Source organism: Phasianus colchicus, chromosome 19 (assembly GCF_987193195.1).
Source record: "Phasianus colchicus chromosome 19, bPhaCol1.hap1.1, whole genome shotgun sequence".
NCBI lineage: Eukaryota > Metazoa > Chordata > Aves > Galliformes > Phasianidae > Phasianus > Phasianus colchicus.
Window position 1 is genome coordinate 8,955,354 of NC_143454.1, and position 22,376 is coordinate 8,977,729.

The 22,376-nt window shown below is 45.2% G+C and overlaps 1 protein-coding gene and 1 long non-coding RNA gene across 6 annotated transcripts; one reads left to right on the forward strand and one right to left on the reverse strand.

Annotated features, from left to right (window-relative positions):
- Nucleotides 1–1,171: 1,171 nt before the first annotated feature.
- LOC116234285 (uncharacterized) lies at nucleotides 1,172–21,539 on the reverse strand. Of its 4 annotated transcripts, none has more exons than XR_016458830.1 (5): nucleotides 21,396–21,479; nucleotides 16,126–16,346; nucleotides 9,183–9,353; nucleotides 6,345–6,476; nucleotides 1,172–2,486 (listed from the first exon to the last, which is right to left on the reverse strand). It is a non-coding gene; the product is annotated as an uncharacterized LOC116234285 (long non-coding RNA). The 4 variants fall into 4 exon arrangements; XR_004168103.2 differs by lacking the exon at nucleotides 1,172–2,486 and adding an exon at nucleotides 3,898–6,255 and having other exon boundaries at nucleotides 15,826–16,346; XR_016458833.1 differs by lacking the exons at nucleotides 16,126–16,346; nucleotides 21,396–21,479 and adding an exon at nucleotides 21,480–21,539.
- Nucleotides 3,574–15,075, forward strand: GFI1B (growth factor independent 1B transcriptional repressor). 2 transcript variants are annotated; one of them, XM_090121333.1, is made up of 7 exons: nucleotides 3,574–3,872; nucleotides 8,327–8,455; nucleotides 9,935–10,087; nucleotides 10,613–10,803; nucleotides 10,978–11,115; nucleotides 11,516–11,681; nucleotides 12,053–15,075. In XM_090121333.1, exons 2-7 carry the CDS (start codon nucleotides 8,341–8,343, stop codon nucleotides 12,229–12,231), a joined length of 942 nt encoding a protein of 313 aa, XP_089977459.1. In that variant the 5' UTR covers nucleotides 3,574–3,872; nucleotides 8,327–8,340; the 3' UTR covers nucleotides 12,232–15,075. The 2 variants fall into 2 exon arrangements, with proteins under 2 accessions (XP_089977459.1, XP_031457647.1); XM_031601787.2 differs by having other exon boundaries at nucleotides 3,577–3,872; nucleotides 10,541–10,803; nucleotides 12,053–15,072.
- Nucleotides 21,540–22,376: the final 837 nt, after the last annotated feature.

Genomic DNA, 22,376 nt, shown 5'->3' on the forward strand with positions numbered 1-22,376 from the left:
GGAGCGATACTGCGTTTGATGATCGTCTGCTTTGGCCCTTTTGCGGTAGAGCTGTGCTTGCGAGCACCGCGCTGCCGGCCCGGGCCGCGTGCTGAACCAGCAGCCAAAGATCCTTCTTCTTTAGGTGTTTTTTTTCTTTTATCCCTGTGGTTAAATAGGGCTGAGGGGAGGAGCCAGGACGTTGGCTTAGGGAAGGTTCTCCAGCCGTCGTGTGCCACACATGTTCTTCAGGTCCGTGTTTCAGCCCTCAGCCCAGCGGGGTCTCAGCGTTCCCCGTAGGATGAGTTCAGCAGGGATGCGCCAACAACCCTTAGCAAACGTTTGATCCAATTCTACCTGTGAGAACCGCCCTCCAGAGAGAATTACAGAGACTGGAGTAAAAGCCAGGTGTAAGAAAACACAGCTGAGAGCCCCCGTGCGACAAGTCACAGTCGATCTTTAACTTCTGCGGCATCAGCTGTGCCCTCTTGCAGCTCTCGTTGCTGCAGACACGGCAGTTCCTTTGTGCTGCACCTGCAGCGGGTCATTCTGCTTCTGGATGAGATGGAGCTGCTTGGTGTGAGCGTGCTTTCAGCCTGCTTCTGCTGCATGCATCGTGGTTAATGTTTACTGCAGCTTTCCAGCTGTGCAGACATATTTATTTCTTTTGTCACAGAGTTCAAGCTAGGATGAGCTTCAGAAAAGAACTGAGAACAATTAGTTTTGTTATTTTACTGTGACTTAATTACTGTACCGTTAAATATGACATAGAGAACGTGGATGCTACAGGAGAGGTTTGCTGCTAGATTTGAAAGGGAAGACAGCACCATTAGAACGGGCGTGATGCACTATAATTAACCTGTTTGTTCTTGCTGAGTTATGCACGTAATCATCTGTTCACTTAGGATGCACCAGAGCATGTGACATGTAATAAGAACTCACAGCAACACACAAAATTAAATTGCCTTCAGTTGCAAAGTGAACTTGCTGTGCATCCCCCATGTGGGTCAGGGCCAGCACAAGGTTCTGAATCCAGGCCCTCTCTGGTTCTCCTCTTTGTCTGCTGGCCCTGAAATGTGAAGAAAGAAAAGGGAAAACTGGATCAATAAGAACATAAAATATGAGTAACACAAAGGGTCACCTCAAAGGTCCTTCTAGGCTAAAATGCATCTCTGACATTCTTTTATTTTCCTTGTATAATCAGCTTGCATAAATCACCTTTTGCTAATGATTTCATTGAAGAGGAGAGGTGATAAGTTTAACAGGAGCCACAAAAAGAGATTTACAGAAGGTCACAAGAAGCCACAGTGACAGCTTTCCTGACCACACTCCGGTCCTGCAGCTATTTGCTCCAAAGGAACTCCTGCCATAAAATAAAGTAAAAAGGGGTGAACGAGAGCTCCTCATCAAATACAGCACTGTCCCCCATCTCTCTTCAGGCATTCTAGCATTGTTATAATAGTAATACAGAGTATCTCAGGGATCAATTTGTATTCAGTGATATAGGTGGTTTGTGAGATGATAGCTACTTGGGGAACTAGATTGGCTGATACAGATGATTTTTTGCACAGCCTACTGAAATGAGGAGATGCAGCCATCCTCCTTCTCCAAAGGACTGTGCCCAGTGCTGTTTGGATCTCCTTTGGAACCAGCTGGCTGGTGAAATGCATGCTGTTAGATTGTGCTGTGTAATTAGTCTTTTCTAGGATTTTGTTTCTGTGGCTGACTTGGTTTTATTATCTCTAGTTTAAGCCAAGTGAAGCCAATTGCACTTCATGTCAATGGGAAGACTGTGCTCAAGGTGCTGACAGGAGCCAGCTCCAGTGTTTCATAGAATAACATCTCAGTCCTTTCAGCAGCTTGTCTTCTTTCCTATTTTGTTTAATTCCTGTAACTGTCTTCACATGACACCCCGAAGCTGCAATGTACATCTTGGTTTTCTGTTACAGTGCTTGTTTTTTTGTAGTGGGAAACGTAATCCTTCAAATGCCTGTGTTTAAGAGGATGCAAATCAGCTTGCTAGCACAATGCTTTGGGAACGTTTCTTTCATGCAAAACACAGCTAAATAAATAAAGGGAGGGAAAAGGGAGAGGGAAAAGGGATCGTTTGCTTCTGTAAACAGCAAGAATTAATTATGGTCCAGTAAATGGACGAAGATGAGCAAAGATTAAAATCTGATTCTTTCTCAACGTGGGTGAAATCTACGCTCCTATCTCCCAGTTGCAGCAAACCTTATTGCATGCACAGCCTGTCCGGTGCCGTGGGGCACCGCGGTGCCACGAGCTGTGACTTGTGATTGTCCCAGCAGGGAGCGCTCGGGCCACCAGCGACACACAAATACCTCTACGATGAATCTGAGGTTCCTCTGCACCGCATCTGCTCCACAGAACACCACCACCCTGCAGCCGATCCTCCTGCATGGCAGAGAAGCAGCCACTCGTTCTTGGTGCTGTCACCGTTACAGCAGGAAAGTGGAGCGTGCTGAATCCTGGCGTAGTGCAGCTGGCTGTAGGAAGCAGGGAGATGTGCTTGAAGGCTCACAACACACAGAAAAGTCCATGACGTGAAGGCAGTTCCTCTGACAGCTAAGTCTGAATGCTTGGCAGCGTGCTTCTGTGCATCTGAAGCTACAAACTTAGGAGGTGTCTTTGCTGTTCCAACTGTGCAGGAGGGGTTAACCAGTGGCACAGGCAGCACAACACCGTGCACTGCACAGTGGTGCAGTGGAAATCAGAAAACAAATGAAGTCAAAGAATCACTTCTTCCCCCCACCCCTCCAAGCCTATGGAAAGATCAGCTCTCCTTGTTTTCCTCCAAACAAGAGTTGTGTTTGAAGATTCTCCAAAGAAAATCACTGCTCTTCAGCTTCCATCTCACCTGTGCTGGAGAGCCACCAGGTGATGAGGAAAGTTTCCTCATCATTCTGCCCTGCTCTGCTTTCCCTTCTCTCACCCACCCTTACATGCAATCAGTTATTCCACACCTGTAAACCCATTTTCAAACCTTTTTTGAAAGCAAGCGATAGAAGTAATACAAATTCTTATTACTGCTCTTCAGTTGAAGAACTTTTTACAAAGGTGCTTGTTATGTCTTAAGTTTATATCTTCTATACAGCTGTATATAGATAAGAGCAGTGCCTAAAATGCATATAGACTGCATACACACATCTAGGAAAACAAAGGCTGATTAACAAACATCTTTTTCAGTTATTACTGTGAAATTATTTGTTGTTTTTTTTTTGTTTTTTTTTTTTTTTCTCCTTGGAAATTGGAGAGATAAAGGATCCATCCTGGAATAAAATAATTTTGTACACATGTGCTGTACGGTTTTGTTGATGAAACTGAAGTATGTGAGTGTATGTGAGACAGATGGTGTGTCTGTTTGGGAAAGATACGATGCATGGATGAACGTGTGTGAAAAGAGAGCTTTTTAAAAAAAAAATTTGTATAAGAAAAAGCATAGAAATGCCTGATTTGTACATTATTTGTGAGATGATAGCTACTCCCCATGCTCTTTGTCAATATGACAGAAGAGTATTCCTGCAGAAAGTGAAATTTAAGGGTGCTGCTTCTAGGGTTTGCAGCTGGGCATTGTGAATTCTCTTCAAGTTTTCAAAGTCCTGGGAAGTTTTGATAAGCAAATACTTTCTGGGCTCTGCTTCTCTATTGGCTGTTTCTTCACCGCCAGATTTTGACACAAATAATCTGATTGAAAAATCAGGGAGGGGAACGGGGGCAAAAAACAGAGAGAAAAAAGGAGAAGTATCTATTTCAGCAGGCTGCAACTAAGTGAAAAAGTGGAAGAAGGAGCCCGGAGAGAGGACTACGTCTCACTGGGGGCTTGTCTGGGGAGATATCAAGGCAAATCCAGTAAAGCAGAGTACCCTAAACAGGTGATTTATTTATCCTTTTTAACGCTTGAAATGTCATTGTCTGGCTTGTTTCTCTGATACGTTTCACACCCTTTGTCTCATCCTTTGCTTCTGTTTGCAAATATGGAACGTAGTTCCCCGCTAAGTCAGTTGTGTTGAGCACTCCTTTGTGATAATGCTTTGCTTATATCAAACAGGTCAAACGTTAAAAAAGTGACACACTGTACACTTATTTTGCACTCTCACACGCATGTGTGAAAATGATAATAGCAGAATAAAATACAGAAGACGTATCATGGTTTCAGATACCTGCATCCCAGCAAGTTCTGCGCAGCAGGAGCAGTTTCTAGATGCAGACTTCAGTACTTAAGCATTGAGGATATACTGTATTTTTCCTTTTAGTCGCTCTTGTGCAGACTTTCAGATTCAGATAAAAGTGCATCTCTGCTGATTTAAACGATTAATTGCGTCAGTTTTGATGCTGATTTTTCTAGGTGAGAACTCAGTCTCTCCTGTTGAGGATTTTTGCTTCCAACCTATAATTTCTATCACCTCTCCATCCTTTCTAAGCACATGCTAATTAGTGTAACAATTTTCAGCATACGGAATTTGGTATTTATAAATATCTAATATTTACCTGGCTGATTCAATGCATTAAGCAGGAAAACAGATTATTTACAAGTCCACAAACTAAATGCATCTACAGAGGGACATAGGATGTGTTAGATTGTACTGTGTAAGTCTATAAATGGAAGCTTAAGGCAGTTTGCTAAAACCTTTGGCATTCCCAACATCACTAGGAGCAAAGGAGCTTTCTGAAGGACAAATGCTGCAATTACATTATTAGCATTTTGTCTAGATAATAAAGATCTCCATGGATTTCCCATCTACTTCTTTGACAAAGTGTTCTCTGTAATTTTCAGGCAATGGCTTAATGCCCATCTGCCCATTCTTACTGCAGGAATGGAAAGTGTTCTGTGCATTTTTCCCCATGCAAAAAGCCACATTCAAATTATTTGCCCCAAGTACAATGAATTTTACAAGCCTGGCTTGATCTCAGTGTAAAGAACTGGAATTCTGAAGTATTTTATATTTTAAGAGTCAGAAGTCCACAAAACTTCTTATTTTACTTGGGCTCTTAAAAATGTCACAGACAGGTTATGTTTTGTGCTTTTTTTCTTCAAAAATACAGTCTTCCAATAGATACACTGTTCTTCATAGATTAAGTTTGCCAGGAAAAAGAAAAAAAACACAAACCAATATTAAGGTTTAAAATAAATTAAACAGGAGGAAGGAAACAAGCCTCTTTCAGGCTAAAACTTTATATATTCATCAATTTACATAAAGCCACGCATCAACTTTAAGTTAAAAATTAAGTATTTCTTCTGAGTGCCGTGGGAGAAAGGGCTTCATTGCTACAGTTTACATTGTAAATTTGAAAATGGGAAACCTGAATTTAGAAAGACTTCGAGGAAAATGAGTCAGCTTCAGGCTGGAGCTTACATTGCACGTTGGGTTCCTGATTCAGGATGGCACAATTCTGCAAACTCTTGCCCCCAAAATATGGTAATTTGGGGTTAATTGTGTCCCTGAAGGAACTGCTGACAGAACAGACCCATAACCTCATATAGGGAAGAGAGAATAGCAATTTCTTCTAAGATATACCAAAGGAGCCAATCCTGTGGTTTTGGGGACTGTGAGTTGCTGTGCGCTGAGGTGGGAATTGGGGCTTCAAGAGGAACGTGAGCCCTTACAATTTAGGATTAGGATACAAATTAGGATCCTGGACCCAACCCATCAATGTACACCTCGGAAAGATGCTCCTGCCCAGGCAATGAACTCTGCCATGCAGTTATCAGAAGGGACAGAAACCATTGCCACTGGGGCTGGCAAGAACAGGCTCCATAAGAGACAAGTCCAGCTTTTAGCAAAAGGTCAAAGCTAAATTCTGTTGGAAGCTTCAGCGATGGTTCAAGCCATAGCAGGCCCTGCTGTCCACAGCACTGCATTCCCTGTGAGGTGCAGTTAGCTGTCTGTAGCAGCTCAACACTTGCTGCTGATAATCTTGAATTTCAGAGAGAGAGAGAGAGAGTGAGTATTTTTTCTCTAACAATCTGTGCTCCCAGCTTTCCTCTAAGTTGGGTGTGTGAATCACAAAGACAGTCTGATGCAGTCGTTAATTAACTATGCTCAGGCTTCCAGTTCCCGTTTTCTCTGCAAAATGAGGGTGGGGGAAGGTAACTTCCTTTTGCAACGTTCAGTAGTGCATTAAAGATTGTGTTGCTCAGTACAGGCCCTTATCAGCAGCCAAGATACTGGCCCAAATTTGACTTTTTGCATTTGCTGGGGCAAATACATCCAGAAAAACCCTGGTGATTCTTAGGCAGCTACTTTCAACAGCCACCTGAAAAGATGGGCTGGAATCAGTACCTTCATATACTTAGTGCATGGATACTACAGTAAAAACACAGCAAGGCTGTTTTTGCCACCCACCTGCAGTCCTCCAATTTATCTGGGAGTGCCTCCGGATGTTCCAGCTGATGGGCAGGGAGAGCAGCTCTTCCAGGAGCACTGAGCACACGCTTTCACCTTGCCCTTCACCTGCTGCCAGAGCCTCTTCCTCCACTGTGTGGGAAGCCCAGGAAAATTAACTGGTTCATTTAGGCAGACAACGCATACCAACAAGCTTTAGACATCTGAATACTCTCTATTGTAGATGGTATGGTCCTGCCCACTATGGGAAAATCCCTTTGACATGAGTGGAAATCCCATGTAGAAAGGGCTTGTGGCAGGAGTTTAATTTGGGGCACGTCTGTGTTGTCAAGTGCAGCTCCAAGCACATATATCCCACCCGGGGCTGAGCAAGGGTACTGAGACTCTCCCAGCATGGCTGCTGAGCTAAGCGTTTCCATAGGGTGTGAGGCACACAGCCAGGCAGAGCACACTGCTGCAATGCTCGTGGCCATCCCAGAGCACTTCTGTGCTACTGAGCTGAGTGCTTCTGCATGCAGGTCAGGCCAATACATTTCATGATACTTCAAAGAACCCCACTGGAGAGTTACAGAAATGTAAAGACAGCAGTGTATTTCAGCATGCCTTCTCCTGTGTGAATACTTATGGCTCCTTCTCAGTACTATTTTGTTCTCTTACTAAAATTAAATTAACACATCCACTCTTGGCTTGTTTTCTCATATTCATCTCAAGTCACATGTACATTTCTCGGAAGAAGATAAAAACAGGTGAGTCATTTCAGAAGAAAAAAATGGCTAAAGTCATACATGAAAATGGGAATCCTGGGCCAGAATTAAAAAGACAGCTGGAGCTATAATGGGATTTCTAATGGCACTGGGGCTGGTGAGCACCTGACTCCCACAGACAGCAGTGGGCTTTGCAACCTAGCTGGCCACAGCAGACTTTGCTGCATGAGTGCCCTTGTATGTGTAAATGTAGCCAAAGCTGCCATCGTAGATCTGGTGTAAATCTGTCCCTTGGACCTTTAAATGAAACACCACTGGGCTATGTGCTTACATTTAGCATTTGGGGGTAAGCACATACACTTCTGAACCCTAGAGAGCAGCCAGAGAAGAGCTTTTCCATCCCTGGCTGTTTCCAGGAGCTCACACAGCTCTGTCCTAACTTATGCAGACACTTCACATCATTCCTACTCAACAGGAACAAACTGTGTTCTTTTTCAGTAAATAAGTACTCTATGCTTCGACTGCTCCTGAGAAAAAGAACCCAAGCAATAACATAATGCAGTTGCCCATCGGTTGAGAGCTGGGACTTACTGCTGACTTTCCATATGAAATATAGCAAGATTTGCTTTTAGTGCTGCTATCTTGAACAATTGCTAGGGAAAATGCAAATACGTATGCAAATAATGCACCAGCTGATATTGCCATACGCAGGATTGAGCCTGTTGTCACACTGTCTGCATGAGAACAGTTGTTGGCTATGGGGAGCGGGCACAGGGCGGGCTGGGCTCTGGGTAGCACAGATAACAGATGCATTGCAAGAGAATTTTGTATGATTAAATTTCAGCATTTTATGTTTGTTCCTAACCCGTCATTTCAACGGTCTGTGATATCGGAGTCGGGTCCAAAAAGGTAACCTCTCTTTGCTCAGCCTCTTCTTGACTTTGTCAGCCAGAACAAAGAATGATGTCAAGGAGATTCTGAGTTCTGGTGTATCCCTGCCACACGAACACTTTTGGTCTGTAACAGCTTACACACAGCTGTGTGTTTTCACTCCAGAGTTAAGGCCCATTGAGCACCTAAAGCCAAGCAACCACCCCCATCCCTTCAGCTGGGTGGGGGGTCCTTTGAGGTGGGCTCTCTCTTATCCCAGCAGATAAGTTTTAACCAGTTTTAATTCTCACCTCTGCTGGATGCAGAGCTGATGTGCTGTGGGAGCAAGGAGAAATAACCCCACAAACTGCAGGGATTTACATGCTGCTATTCCATGCTTCTGCCCAGGCGGTGAATGGAAAATGCCACGTTCCTTTTTGGTGAAGAGCAAAAAGGCTCATACCTATCATCAGCATCGCTTCGTGGAAGATGATCTGCCTAAATTCACATGGGATCCAATCACCTCTGCTTTCACTGGTGAGTCAATACATCCACTGGGCATGTAAGAATACACTGAGGCAAATAAATAATTCAGTAAGCAAGCTAGGGGAGCTGGATGAATGAGCTAAAGAATTACTAAGGGCTCCCATGCAGGGATGGCTGTCTGAGGACAAACTGGTCCCTCTGTGTGCACCCTCTTTCTGTTGGCTAAATCCACATTGTCATGCTGGAAATGAATTTAGATCCTTCCTTTGTTTCCTGTTGGGCTGCTGCTATTATAATTCCAGCAGAGCGAGAATCCCTTACACTGGCAAGCTTTGGGCAGATGCAAGCACTGGAAGCCCTGAGTAAGCACAGAGTTTTTGATGGCCAGTACTCTACCTGTGTGGGAATTAGACAGAATTCTGCCTTTTATTTTTTGCTCTTGCTCCAGTTGTTAACTCCCATCTCCATTCAACATTATCTTCTCTACCTCAGTGTTACCACCTCCTTCTGACCATTTGCAAGGAAGGTTACAATTAGAATGAGAAAATAGTGATATCCAAACACTGACTGAAAGGAATCTTGTGCACTGCAGAGGAAAGACCAGCTACTGTATGCTAGATAAACACAACCTAATGCTGCTTCTGCCTATGCCTGCTGCCATCCCTGCTCCTGGTCATGCTCTCCCACAGCCATCTGTGCAATAACAGGGCTGGGACAATTATCTCCTTCCTTCAGGCACCATTCAAATTTTCATTATTCAAATCTAGGATCAACTTACCCTTTGTTCTAGCCCTGGCTGTGGAACTAGAGTCCAGCCCTATGATATGCTTGATAGAAGAATGGAGGCAACTTTCCAGTGTCAGTTCCTCACATCATCCCTTGGCCATTTGCAGTGCACAAGATGGTTTGGATGACATGTGGATGCTCTCCTTCAGCAGCCCAGTGCTGTCTGCAGCAGAAATGAGGCACATGTATTAGACTTCTGGTTTAGATTTGTATATAAATTATACATCTTACAAGCACTGCTTGGTCTATTAAAGGGCAGGGACAGGCATGGAGAAATGAGAGTGGGCAGGAGGACACAAGGCTCTGTGGCAACCTTTGCAGCTATACAAGCAGTTACCTCCCCTCTCAGCTTCCTTACTTGGCTGTCTACTGAACTCTCTGATGGGAGAGATGGGGAAGTTAATAAGTTAGTGATTGTTAGTTACCCTCATAAATGAAAATGGTTTTAAAGAAGGAAATTATTCTTACAGAAACGTGGCCGCCTAGGGTTAACTTGCTGTAGCTGTATGTTGCATCAAGTGCCATATCATATCCTGCCCCTCTCTAACTTGCATATCTCATTCTGCTTAGAATTTCCCTTTGCCAGCAATGGACAGAGCTTGATTGCCATGCTGATTGGGCCACTCTTCAACAACTCAGGGAACTGAGTGGGTGATTTATGTGTCCAAGTATGAGTTCACATGCTTAGTGCACTGACTGTTCTCTTACTGGCTAGAATAAAGTGTGACACTACTGTGATTGCAGCTGCAGGAGACAAAGACAAGACACCAGAAGATGGCAAGAAACAAGACCTGGAATGGGTGGTTCCAAAAGAAGAAAAGGATTCTTTTCAACCAAAGGAAGAAAGTGTCCCTGTCCCGTACCTGAGCAGGATGCTGCCAGGACCTTCAGCTCAAGGTCTGCTAACCAAAGCCAGAATTGCAGAAGAGGTCAGGGCTTTGTAAGCTTAGGGGGCCCCTATGACTGGGTCCAGATTTTCAGTAAATGGCAGCTCTTATTTTGACACCAATGGTCAAACTTGCCCCAGGCAGATCTCATTAAGACCTTTCTGTATTTCTCTTCATGATTCTGGTTTAGATCAGCATCTCCCTGAAGCATGGTTCCAGGGTTATGATTCCCAGCAAGCAAGCCTCCAAATCTCAGCAACTAATGTTAACTGTGTGATATGGGTGTCCCCATGATACTCGTTCAAAAAAATAATCCCTTAGCACCCCCTCTCCATTCACATTTCCTCAGATTGAAATCAAAGTCCTAAATCAAACATCACATGGGCACCAGGACTTGACTTAGCTTGGGGATAACTTGGCATTGGTATGACACTCACTTTCTCCCTCTCCTTTACAAACTCAGACATGACCATCTCAGGTCTGCAAGTCAAAGACTGCACTAGCCCAACGAGCACGCCTACCTTCTACAAAACAGGCTTTTCTTGGGATGCTTTCCAACTGCCATACAGCTACAGACAGATGTCTTCCACCATGCAGTCAGCCCTCCTGGAGCACCCAGTCAGCCTGTATGGAAGCCATCTCCTGCCAAGTGCTGAGCCCCCTCTGGATTACAGCATGCGGTACTCCTCGGACATGGAGACCTACCACTGTGTGAAGTGCAACAAGGTGTGTGGCTGAGAACCTCAGCCATGAGTTGGGGCTGGAGAGGGCTAAGAATGGTACAGTTTACACAGTCTGTGAGAGGGAAGAATCAAATAAAGAGTAGGAACTGTAAAGAGAGGTGAAAACAAAGCTGCCTCCTGGAAAAAAAAAAAAAATCAATGGCATTTTGTTTTTCAGGTGTTCTCCACTCCTCATGGCCTGGAGGTCCACGTACGAAGGTCTCACAGTGGAACCCGGCCCTTTGCTTGTGAAGTATGTGGCAAAACCTTTGGACATGCTGTAAGCCTGGAGCAGCACACCAACATTCACTCCCAGGTGTGTAGCATGCTTCCCGATGCCCTCCAGAGCACAGTGGTGCTTGGACCTTTGTGATGAGGGTGGTGATGCTTCCTAGCTTACACATGCGATGGCTTTCCTGCAGCACCCAGCTCTGAAGACCACAGATCACAGTTCTCACCTTCCCACTCTCAGACTGTCCTTGGGAAAGTCCTGCATGGGGAGGATTGTCGCTACTAGTTCTCCTGTGCCTCACCTTCTCTTAAAGGGTGCAGGACAAGATGCCAGCTATTTCCCCAAATCCTCCTTTCATCCTCCTTATATTAGCACATCAGCCCATGAGCTGAGAAGATTTGCTCATCATATCTACCATACTCTTCAAGCTGTCACATGTTCTGCAACCACTGATTGACACCTCATGATTTTCTTTCCCTACCAGGAAAGAAGTTTTGAGTGCAAGATGTGTGGGAAGACATTCAAGCGTTCCTCCACCCTCTCCACACATCTGCTGATCCATTCCGATACACGGCCCTATCCCTGCCAATACTGCGGCAAGCGCTTCCACCAGAAGTCGGATATGAAGAAACACACTTACATCCACACTGGTGAGAAACAAAATATTCCCGTGGAATAAATACAAACTAGAGTTCTCTCATGTCTACACGCACACACACACTCAGTCCAGCTTCTCTGTGACTGGAAACTAAGTCATTCTTTTCTACGTGGTAAGATAGCAAAAAGTCTGAGCATCCCTGAGATGCACCTCCTCCTTTGTTTAATGAGGAGCCACTCATTGTTCAGCCTCTGGTCCACAGCATGCTCACCCCCAGCCCTGGATGCAGACAGGGTCTGGGACCAAGATGGGGAGGGCTGCCTCTGGTTTTTCTCCCCCTCTGCTCCTGAAGGAGACCACACTGGCAGGCATATTTTTCCCCCCCTTTTTGCAATCTTTCTTACCATCTTCTTTGCCCTGCAGGAGAGAAGCCCCACAAATGCCAGGTATGCGGCAAAGCCTTCAGTCAGAGCTCCAACCTCATCACCCACAGCCGCAAGCACACCGGCTTCAAGCCCTTCAGCTGTGAGCTCTGTGCCAAGGGCTTCCAACGTAAGGTGGACCTACGGAGGCACCGCGAGACCCAACACAGTCTCAAGTGAGGGGTGGCTCCAGGTCTTTGCTGGAGGTCCCACTGCCAGTGCATGCTTTGTGGAAAAAGACTTTCCCCAGCATTTCCATGCAGCACGGGGGCTCTCATTTCATTCAGCTCACACAGCTTCCTGCACTTTCCTGGGAAGTGACAATGCCATGTCATTGGCTTTGGTGTTCTTGCAACCCCAGAGCCTTACACACCCCAGTACGTGACAAAGAAACCTGTGGGAGCTCTCACTTCTTGGATACAGCAGTATCAAGCCAGATCTGATATCACCTGCTCAAGTGTAAATGCAGGGGAATTCCTCCAGGGTCACAATTACTCTGGATTTACACCACGTGCAGAATTCAGTCCATCAGAGCGACCTGACCAGCAGTGAGGTGGGAACACCTGGACTAGTGGCAGCCACAATCTGTGCCAAGCTGCTGCTGTAACCATGTTCTGCTTTGATGGTTAGGAAGATAAGGATAGGGCATGCAAATAGACTGTGCTCAGTGAGTTGTTTTTAACCTGGACAGGGCTTCTGCAGAGACTTGCCCAGGTCATAAATTCCAGCAACAGACACCTAAAGTCATTTTCTTTCAGTGGAGCATTTACTGTGATCAAGTGACAAATTAACTGTGTCCTATTTTTAACTTGGAGTAGGAGGAAAATATTGGGAAAAAAATAGCTTCTATCCCTAACTAATAGCAAGGGTCTCTGCATGCATTCCACATCCACATCCTACAGCAAAGATCCCTAAGGAAGTGACAATCAGATGAACTCCAGGGAAAGCCACGCCACAGCACTGGGGATAAGCCCTGTATCTCAGTATCCTGTGAGAAAGAATGGGAGAGAGACTGGCTCTCAGAATCCAGGCTGGGACGTTCCCCATTGTTGCACTGTGTGCTGGATTTATTGGCTTAAATCTGTCCTGGACAGCCCTGTGTCACTGCATGGTCAGGAATGACCATGGATATAGATGTGAAGGGCCAAAGAAATAGGATTTCCTTTCACTCTTACAGGAGGAAGTGGCCTAACCCATATACACTGGCATGATATGAGTACTTCACAAATATTACACAAACATAGCAGTGGTATTTCCTCCTTCTTCCAGGTCTAGAGGTTGAAGCAAAGCACTAGAAGTAGTAAATAGCTGACTCTTGTCTAAGCTCTGCTGTGTTCTCAGTGCATAACCTTTGGCAAGTCACTGCACTGCTCTGACTTCTATTTCTCCACACCTCTTGGTGATGAGGAGTCATTCGCTCAGGTTTGTAAAGTCCCTTGAGCTTTTGAGAGGAAGGACAAAGTATTATTACAGCATTAAAAAGACAAGTGCTTGCAGTTAAGTGGGGCATTGCAGCAGGGCACAGACCACTCTGTGACTCCATCCCTGAACACACAGCATCGTACGATGACTCCTATGGGAAGCAGCCTGCAGAAGGGGCTGTGGCATTCACCATCTCACTCCAAATGCTTATTAAGGAAGGCTGCCCCCATGGGCAAAGAAGCAGCAGTCCAAGTGGGAAATTCATTTACTGCCCAGAGAAAAGAGTTCTGATCCTGTCCTCAGTTACACTGCTGTAAATCCAAAGCCATTCTCCCTACTAAGATTTAAAACATACTTGCCCCTGTTCTTTGCTGAAGCTGTTACTCATTAATACACAGCCTGGCAACTTGAAACAGAGTCTGTACTCCTGGCTTTGCCTTGCACACTGTAAATATGTATTTATACTTATTCTAATGTATATTTTTATTGCAATACACCAGACAGTGACAACATGTACGGGCCTGCAGGGATTTAACTGATAAACCTGTTAGCTCTCAGTAGCTCTGCCAACACAGGGTGCTTTGTGTTAAAAACATTCATCTCAAGAAAGTCTTGTGCTCAGCTCTGGAGATGCCAACAGTGGGGGCAGAAGGGGAAAGGAGTGGGATGAGAGCACAGCATTGCTCCCCTGTTAAAGCTGAGCTGTTCTGTATTTTACCATGCCAGAACCTGGTCAGGGTATGGGCACGCAGGGAGGAAGCAATGCCCAGGCCCTATCTGTGACACCAGACACACATGCACGAACTTCAGATAAGGTAAAACCATTTTAGCTTATTAAAACTGCTGCCAAAAAACGCAAATTGTGTTTATTATTTCCCTCGTCCTCCTCAAATCTGCAAACAGAGATATACAAAGAGCATCTGAACGGCTCTGTAGCTAACACCCTCCAGCCCCAAAACAACAGGCACACCAGCACCCAGTCCGTGTCCTGTGGCACAACAGGTGCTTCTGACTCACGAGAAGCTCCTCAGTTTTGAGGGAAATGCTGGTATACATTGATCAGCACCATAGCAAGACTGCCAGCAAAACCACTCAAATCCAAAGCAGCCAGCTAGTTTTGAGCCTGCAGAACAAGGTCTAACTGTATCCAGTAAATTTCCTCCCTGTCTTTGATTTTCATGCAAAGAGAAGTCACAGCCTTGAATGGGTGGCTAGGATCCTCTCCATTCTGGCAAAGAGAGGATCACCCAAAAGCTTTCATTTATTTTCCCTAGACATTGGGAAATAAAGTTTTAACTATTTGTCTTTGTTCCTGAGCCTAAAGATTACCAAGGAGCAGTCACACCAGAGCAGGCAGTGCCAGCCTCACCCATCTACTTGATGGGAGCCAAACCCTCCCCCTGGAGATGTAAAGGCAGTGGGTAAAGAAATGCTGGGTGAGCATGGGCAGCATGCTGTGCTGCAACAGGACGGGGTGGGCAGACCAGCCCACTCCCACCAGCTCTGTGAACATATCTCCACAAACACAGGTTGTGGAAGGAGGCCAGCTGGCAAAGGTGCTTGCAAGACAGAAAAACAAGTCAGAAGGTGGCTTGAGAAGGAAGAAGGAATTAGCTTGCAGAGTTTTGCACTAAAACAATTAAAAATATATATATATATTTCTTCTTAAAGAGCCTCTCTCACTCAGGCCACCAGGTAACACCACCTTGTGCTTAAAGGAGCAATGGATGTCAGCAGCCCAGAGGAAAACCAAGCATGGATCCTCAGCTCCTCAGATCAGGGAGAGATGTCCTTTGAGCAAGAAGCTGGAGGGACCCCCACCTTGGGTTTTCACTGCTTGCTGTTCTTTGCAAAGAGAAATGCTGTGACAGTTCCAATCTGTCCAGCAGTCAGAGATCAGGAAGATCCTAGTAAAGATCTTGAGGAACAGCCCCAGCAAAGCCAGCATGACAAACACAGCAGTGTAACCTCTCAGCCTGCTTGCAATAGACCTCCCAAGGCAGGAGCAGGAACTGTTCAGTGTTTGGCACCCCACTACCAGATTGAAAGGAAACCCCCATACTCTGGGGCTGGAAGCTGCACTCTGCACCATTCCCCAAGCTTCCATCCATGCTGCATAGAATCATAGTATCACTAAGACTGGAAAAGATGTCTAGGATCATCATGCCCAACTCCAAGTCATCCCACCATGCCCTCTGACCACATCCCTCAGTGCCACATCTCCATGGTTCAGGAACACCTCTAGGGATGGTAACTCCACCACCTCCCTGGGCATGAAGGAGAGAGGAAAGAAGCAGGTCTGGTCCTTCCCATGTGCTTCAAACCCAACCTGATCCTCACTACTGAACTCACACAACAGGCATCCAAGGATGCTCAGCACCTGTCAGGATCAGGCAGTTGGCGTCACTAACTCCAAACACACCTAGACTTGTTCTCCAATAATGCAAATTCTCCTCAGTTCTGACTGTTCTGAAAGTAGCCCCTTTCCCACCATCTCCCCTTGCATCTGAAACATTCTGGTCAGTCAATCAAGGAAATAGATAACAAAAAGCAAAATCTCAACTAATCTTTGTGGCTGAAGAAAGAGCTGATTGTTTTTGCCTCTCCCTGAGCCCCACCATAAACCCTGTACTTCCCCAGTCCTCTTCACACCTTCATTCCTTTATTGCCAGGGAAAGAAAATCCTCAGTCTTTGGGCTGTTTTGTTTAGCAAATGAGGGACATGCAAAGCAATCCTGTTGAGCAGAGGTGAGCCTCTGTCTTCCAGAGCCTTCAGGTATTGAGAGGAACAGTCCAGAAATGTTGTAATCAAGCGTAGATTTAAGTCTGGACATAGGGTCCATCTTTTCCTAATGAAGACAGCCACGGGACCCCTGCAAGAAGAAAAAGTGCACCCCTAGTTAGCATGGCATTATACTGGAACTTATCTTCAGATTGTATTAACCTCTAGAGAAGGCAAAACTGAAGTTTTCACGTGTGTTGGCAAAGGCTAGAGAAGGTCTGAGTGGAAGTGAGAGAAAGGATGGGGAAGAATTTGGATCCAGACAGGTATGGGTTGCATTGGATAAAAAATTATCTGCTGAGTCCAGTTGCTTCCCATCCTAGATCTCACAAGAGTGTTTTCAGTGAAAGGTTAAAAGCAGAGCCCTTGCAGCAGGCCATTCCCCCAGTGCTGCACAGCCTGTCATAGGTAAAGGGGATGCAGCTGTACTCCCAGCTGCCAGTAGTTTTGTGCTGCTAACCGTAACAGCATCACACAGTCTCTCAGTAACAGCTGCATAAGCATGTTTCCTTGCATGGAACAAACATTCCTGCCTGCCATTAAAAGGGCCTGGCCACGGGTAGGGAAATACTACATAAACTTTTTTTTTTTTAAAATCAATTATTCTCCTTACAAAGCAGAGATGTTTTCCCACTTTTGCCCTGGAGCAGCACGTCCACACGGGAAACACCAAACCACCACACCAACCATCCCAGGACAGCTAAATCAGTCAGTTCTTCTGTGGTAGGTGAGACCTAAGAAAATGCAGACCTGTGCAGCAATTACAGAACCAGCACACTTAGCTAACAGTCACCACGGACACACACTGATCTATGCTCACAACCCAGACCTGAGGTGCCAGATCTGCCACATCTCTTGCATGACCTTGGGCAAGACATTAGCTCTGGATTTGTGAAATTGGCTCAGCACCCTGTGCATAGGAATGTGCTCATAGAAAACTTCAGCCCAGCTGCAAAAGGAGGATAATTCCACTTCTCCCTTCTATTTCACTTGTTTCCCTCCCTCCCCCCAACGGTAAGATAATCAGACACAGGACTGCCCCTCCTTATCTCCTACAAACAGTGCCTTGCACAATGAAGCCTTGATCTCAGCTGGAACCTACTTAGTACTACTGTGATCCTAATAACGAATGATAGAAACTTACTTTAGCAAAGCAACCCAATTCTGTTAGTGGCTTAGAAAGAAATCCTCCAAGCACAACAAGAACACCAAATTAAAACTTAAACTTCACATAATCAGAGAAACAAAGCAAGTGGAAAGACAAAGGATAAATCAGACAGGTAGCATTTCCATCAGCAAATAATACTTCAGGGGGGGGGAGAGAGAGAGACAGAGCTGGATACTGATGCTACAGACATCCTACTTGACCCCCCCTCATTCTGAGGATGCTGCCTAAATACAGGCATTTCCAATCTGGCCCTTGGGCTGATTTTGACCTGGTGGCCCAAGGGTGATCGTCATTCACCTCACCAGACAGCAAGGCAGGCAGAGAGCAAAGAGTTCCCAGAAATGGGGAAATCTGAGGCCAGGGAGGAGCTGAGCATGCACCGGGCTCAGCTTTAGCCTGATAAGTTTATCAGGCACTGCCGGCTGCTAACTGTCAGCCAGCAAAGTGAGCCTGTTAGGGAGGAGGAACAGCTCCTGGGGTCAGATAGAACAGCCCCAGCCTTATCGGAGTGCCTAAGCCAAAGCGGGAACTGGAGAGTGAGCACTTTCCAACCACTTCATCTGAAGAGCAGACAGATTGGCAGGAAGGGCCTGTCAGCCTGCTGCTCCTAGCCACGAGTCCTGGCCATGCAAATAACACTGGTAAGTGCAGTAGGAAAGTTGCAAATTTGGACAGAGAGGCCTGAGAGAAGGTGCGGGGGAAAGCTTTCCTAGGAATGTTGTCCAAAGGGGAGAGTCAGACTCAGAAGTTTGAATACTTACTGCACAAGCTGATCTGTCAGGCTGCCATCAAGCCCTGGGCTTGGAGCTTGAGCTCCAGCAGCTCAGGCTAACGCTAAGGCACCAAATTTCATCATACAAAGAATTGTTTTGTTCTCCTTTTAAGAAAATAAGTAAATAGAAGAAAAACCTTCTCATCCCCTTCTGAGCAGCGAAAGCATGGACCAGCAAATACCCTTCACACGTAGCTTTAGTGCAGCAATACCCAAATTTATACAGCAGACTCTCCCATGTTTGGATGAACCCCCTTGGACAAGTGCAGCCTGTGCAAACTCCCTTTCTGCACACCTCAGTCATGACAGAGGGTAAAAAAAATTGTTGCACAGCACATTTCCTGCTTGGTTTCCTTGCTGAGGATGTGCCATGCAGGATAGAAATAGTGTAAGACCATCAGCTTAGACACACTGCATTCCTACAGCCCCTCTAACCATACTGTTACCACGTCACTGCTCATAGTAGTGGAATGCATGCAGAGCATTGGGCTCATCTTCAGGTTTTTTGGTTGAAACAGGGGACTCAGGTCCTGTCTGTAGCAGGAAATTTTGCTGAGAGATGGCTCAAGTAAAAGCCCTGAGCCTATCCCAGAAGAACATGCTACCTGCCTACAAGTGAGCAGCTTGTATATATCATAGAGGGCTGGGGACAGCAGCATTGCAGGACTAGGTATCTTCTACATGACCTAGTCACTCAAAGGCTCCCTTTATGGGAAGTAACACTATATATATATATAAATATATATAAATATATATATATATAAATAAATACACACATACATGCAGAGCGTGATCCAGCTCCTCCTAAAGTATGCATCTAAAATAGGACAGAGAAATTCTGTCCTTAATGCACCTTGTTCTGCCACTGATCAGAAGGGGAACCTAGTACATGCAGATATCTGAAGTTACGTGGGATGAGTCACACACTTGTGGTTTCTGCACTGCTCTCAGGCCATGTTTCTCACAGCTGATTCTGTTGCAGTCTGTAGTCTACTGCTCTCCAGGCAGAGAGGTTGTTCATGGCCATTTAATTGCTTGGTGCATCAAGGGTCCTTAACCAAGCCCTAAGTACAACATCCATGTTTAGCAGTGGCCAATGCACTTCTGAGGTTCAAGGCTTCCTCATCAAGGCTTGTGAGTTAAAAACAAATCAAAAAAACCCACCTACTGTTGATTCTACTTTCCCTTCGAGGAATTTTAAAGCAATGGACTTTATCTTACATCCTAGGCTCTTCTATATTAAGAACTTTGGTGGGATTTTTAGCAGTGGCCAAGACTGCTGGTTTCTTCTCTTTATATAATAGAAGTTATCTCTTCCTTCAGCTGGGGAAAGGGAAGTCAGATGATGATACATTCCTGTTCTTTCAAAGACACCATCCTGAGGGCATGGACATGGTGAACCACTGTGTCACTCATACATTCCTGCCCCAGTGCCTTATTTAGATCCAGCCTGTAGTGGCTTGTCTGTAAATCAATTGGCTCAATGGACACCTAGGTGTGAGCATCTAGAAACTGCAAGTCTATTTTTTTAATATTGAGGCATCATGGAGAGTGATGAACACAAGACTCAAACAAAAAAGACTTTTCTCCTATCTTTGCTGCTGTCAGCTGATCTGAGCCAGTCACTATCCTTCTCTCTGTCTCAGGATTCCCAACCACAAAATAACACAGACATACTCTGAGATCAACAGATAAGATCAACAGATAAGAGCAAGGTAGAATTGCTGCACATGTGTTGGGATGGAACCTGGCATTATGAAAAAAAATCCTATAGAAAATACACAGAGCATTAAAGCAAGGTTCCATGCATTGTGATCTTCCAACCCCATATGAATTTTCCACTTACAAATATTCCCAACGATGACAGTCGGCAAGGATTAACCCTTTGTCTGCAAGCTTTCTCAAAGCATCATTAGAAATTTTCAGGAGATGCAACAAAAAAATTGCAGTTACCAGAATCAACAGTTCACTTTGCGTCCCAAAAATAAATTATTGGTATTAGCTCCCCAGCCCCACTTCCTCAGTTCCCAAGTCCCCAGCAATCTTAGCTCCGAAGGGAATGTGACTCAGACCCTTCAACTGAAGGGTTGTCATCTGCAAACCCTGATGGCTGGATGTGACCACGGCTTTATCGTGGTCCACCAGCTGCATGTACAACCCTTGCCTCCTCCCCAATGATTCAGCAAATCTTCTCTGAGGAGAAAAACAAGCATACAAGTGAACAAATCACAATGTCAGATTACAGAGATGAGCGGGGAAAAGCTGCAGCTCAAAAAAAGGGAGATAAAAGCTGGTGAAATCGCATGGCATAAGAGCTGAAATGCCTGATAGACTTTTTATGGAGTGTAGCAATAAAAATATAAAACATAGTTGTCTTTTGGGGTCCTTACCCCTTAAAATATTACTAAATGAGAACACAGCATGAAAGGAAATGAAGCACATTCCGCCCTCTGTGATCTGGGCATTGCACAGGGCTGATATGGAGTCTTTGTGGCATCGCTTAGAGCTAAAAAATCCATCCTGTTTTACATTGAAATTAAGTTCTACAAGCAAACTACTTTCAAAAAGAGTTTCTGTTCACCATAACCAACATTTTCAATGGCTCAGAAGCCTGTTATCAAACACTTAACAGCTAGAGATCAATCAGAAAGCGTAGTACTTCCCTGAATAGCATTCAGCCTAGATACTCCAGTCAGAGCCCACTGTTCTAGAAATGCCATGAAATTCTAATGAAAACAAAAGTGTTTGCAATTCACAGAGCACTCATGTCACATTTATGGAACATCTCAACCCAGTGGGTCCTCCAACGTCTGTGAGACAGAGATGCACCCCTCCACTAGATTAAATGCAGCAACAACAGAAAACATAGAGAAGAAGCACGCATACATATTTCAATACTGAACTATAAGTAAGGAGGACTGACTTACCTCCCTACGGGTTTGTATGTTCTTTATGAATATTAATGTACTCACACCAACGTGAAATTACAGTTCATAAAGCCTACTGAAGCCACTTATTATGTCTTCAAAAAGACATCAGTCAGAGCAGACGTGTGTTGCTTCAGGGGGATGCTCCATGGCACACCAGGGTGACAGTTGACAAGGCAAGAGTAAAGCAAAACCTTCAGGAAAGCAACCATGAAGTACTGAACTGCCTCATACCCACTTATCTGCCAACTCCTCCCCAGGGTTTCAACAGACCTGTGATAGTAGAAAAGAAGAAGCACTCCTTGACCCTTTCCTATGGGCTCCTAAAGGGAACAGGATTTCAGTTTAGGTACTTACAGAGCAATAGCAGGGAGGCTGAAACTAAATGGCCCTTTTCAACCCAAGCCATTCTATGATTCTATGAATTAACAGCACCTGAACTACAATTGAAGTCACATCTGTCTCCTTTTAAAGAATTTCCCTTTGCAGTTATGCCACCTGCTTTCACAGGTCTGGAAGCTTTCCTCTCAAGTCTAATGATAATCAGCTGTATTACTTAAAGCTCGAGTGTCAGAGCCAAGAGATGAAGACATTTGTTAAGCCTGATGTTTGCTGGGAGAGCATTGAAAATGTGATGCCACTGCACCCTACAGGCTGAAAATAGAGAGTCAATCATTCTTTATATGTATATGTATGTACGTATATCTCACGGGATCCAAATGAGGCTCATCACTTTTGAGATGGAGGCTGGATCAGGATGCTTGCACATTTAGGGCTGGCAGTTCTGCTTCTGCCCCATACCACAATGAACAATTCTATTGCCTACACTGCTGGGACAAGCAGGAAAACCAGCAGCTGTAACACAAATACACACACACTACCAAACCCCTGGCTGCAGCTGTCCCAAACACTGCTATGTATGGGGTACCAGGTGATGGGGGGCACTGTGAGAAACAGGAAAATTTGCCTTCATAGGGCCAGGAGTTCAGCCCCAGCCAGAGGAGTGCAGGGGGTGACCCTGCAGCAGGAACCCCTCCCCAGGCTGCTGAGTCTCAGCAAGATCAATGTGAGATTTTGGAGTGATGCCACTGCCATGGGCTGGAGCTGTGTGGAGGCTATGAGAAGTCAATGCCATATGTTCCTCTGACCACATTCACTAGATTTGTTCCCTCCAGGCCCATGGTCACTTATGCCTGAAGAACAGTCTGTGACGTCTCCCACAAGAAACAGCTTTTGTTTTTCTCACTGCACTCC

Bases quoted from the DNA above. Each gene is read 5' to 3' on its own strand.
- GFI1B (XM_031601787.2), top strand. From the start codon at position 8,341: ATGCCACGTTCCTTTTTGGTGAAGAGCAAAAAGGCTCATACCTATCAT. The intron at 8,456-9,934 runs GTGAGTCAATAC...CTGTGATTGCAG, and splicing joins AATCACCTCTGCTTTCACTG to CTGCAGGAGACAAAGACAAG. The intron at 10,804-10,977 runs GTGTGTGGCTGA...TTTGTTTTTCAG, and splicing joins ACTGTGTGAAGTGCAACAAG to GTGTTCTCCACTCCTCATGG.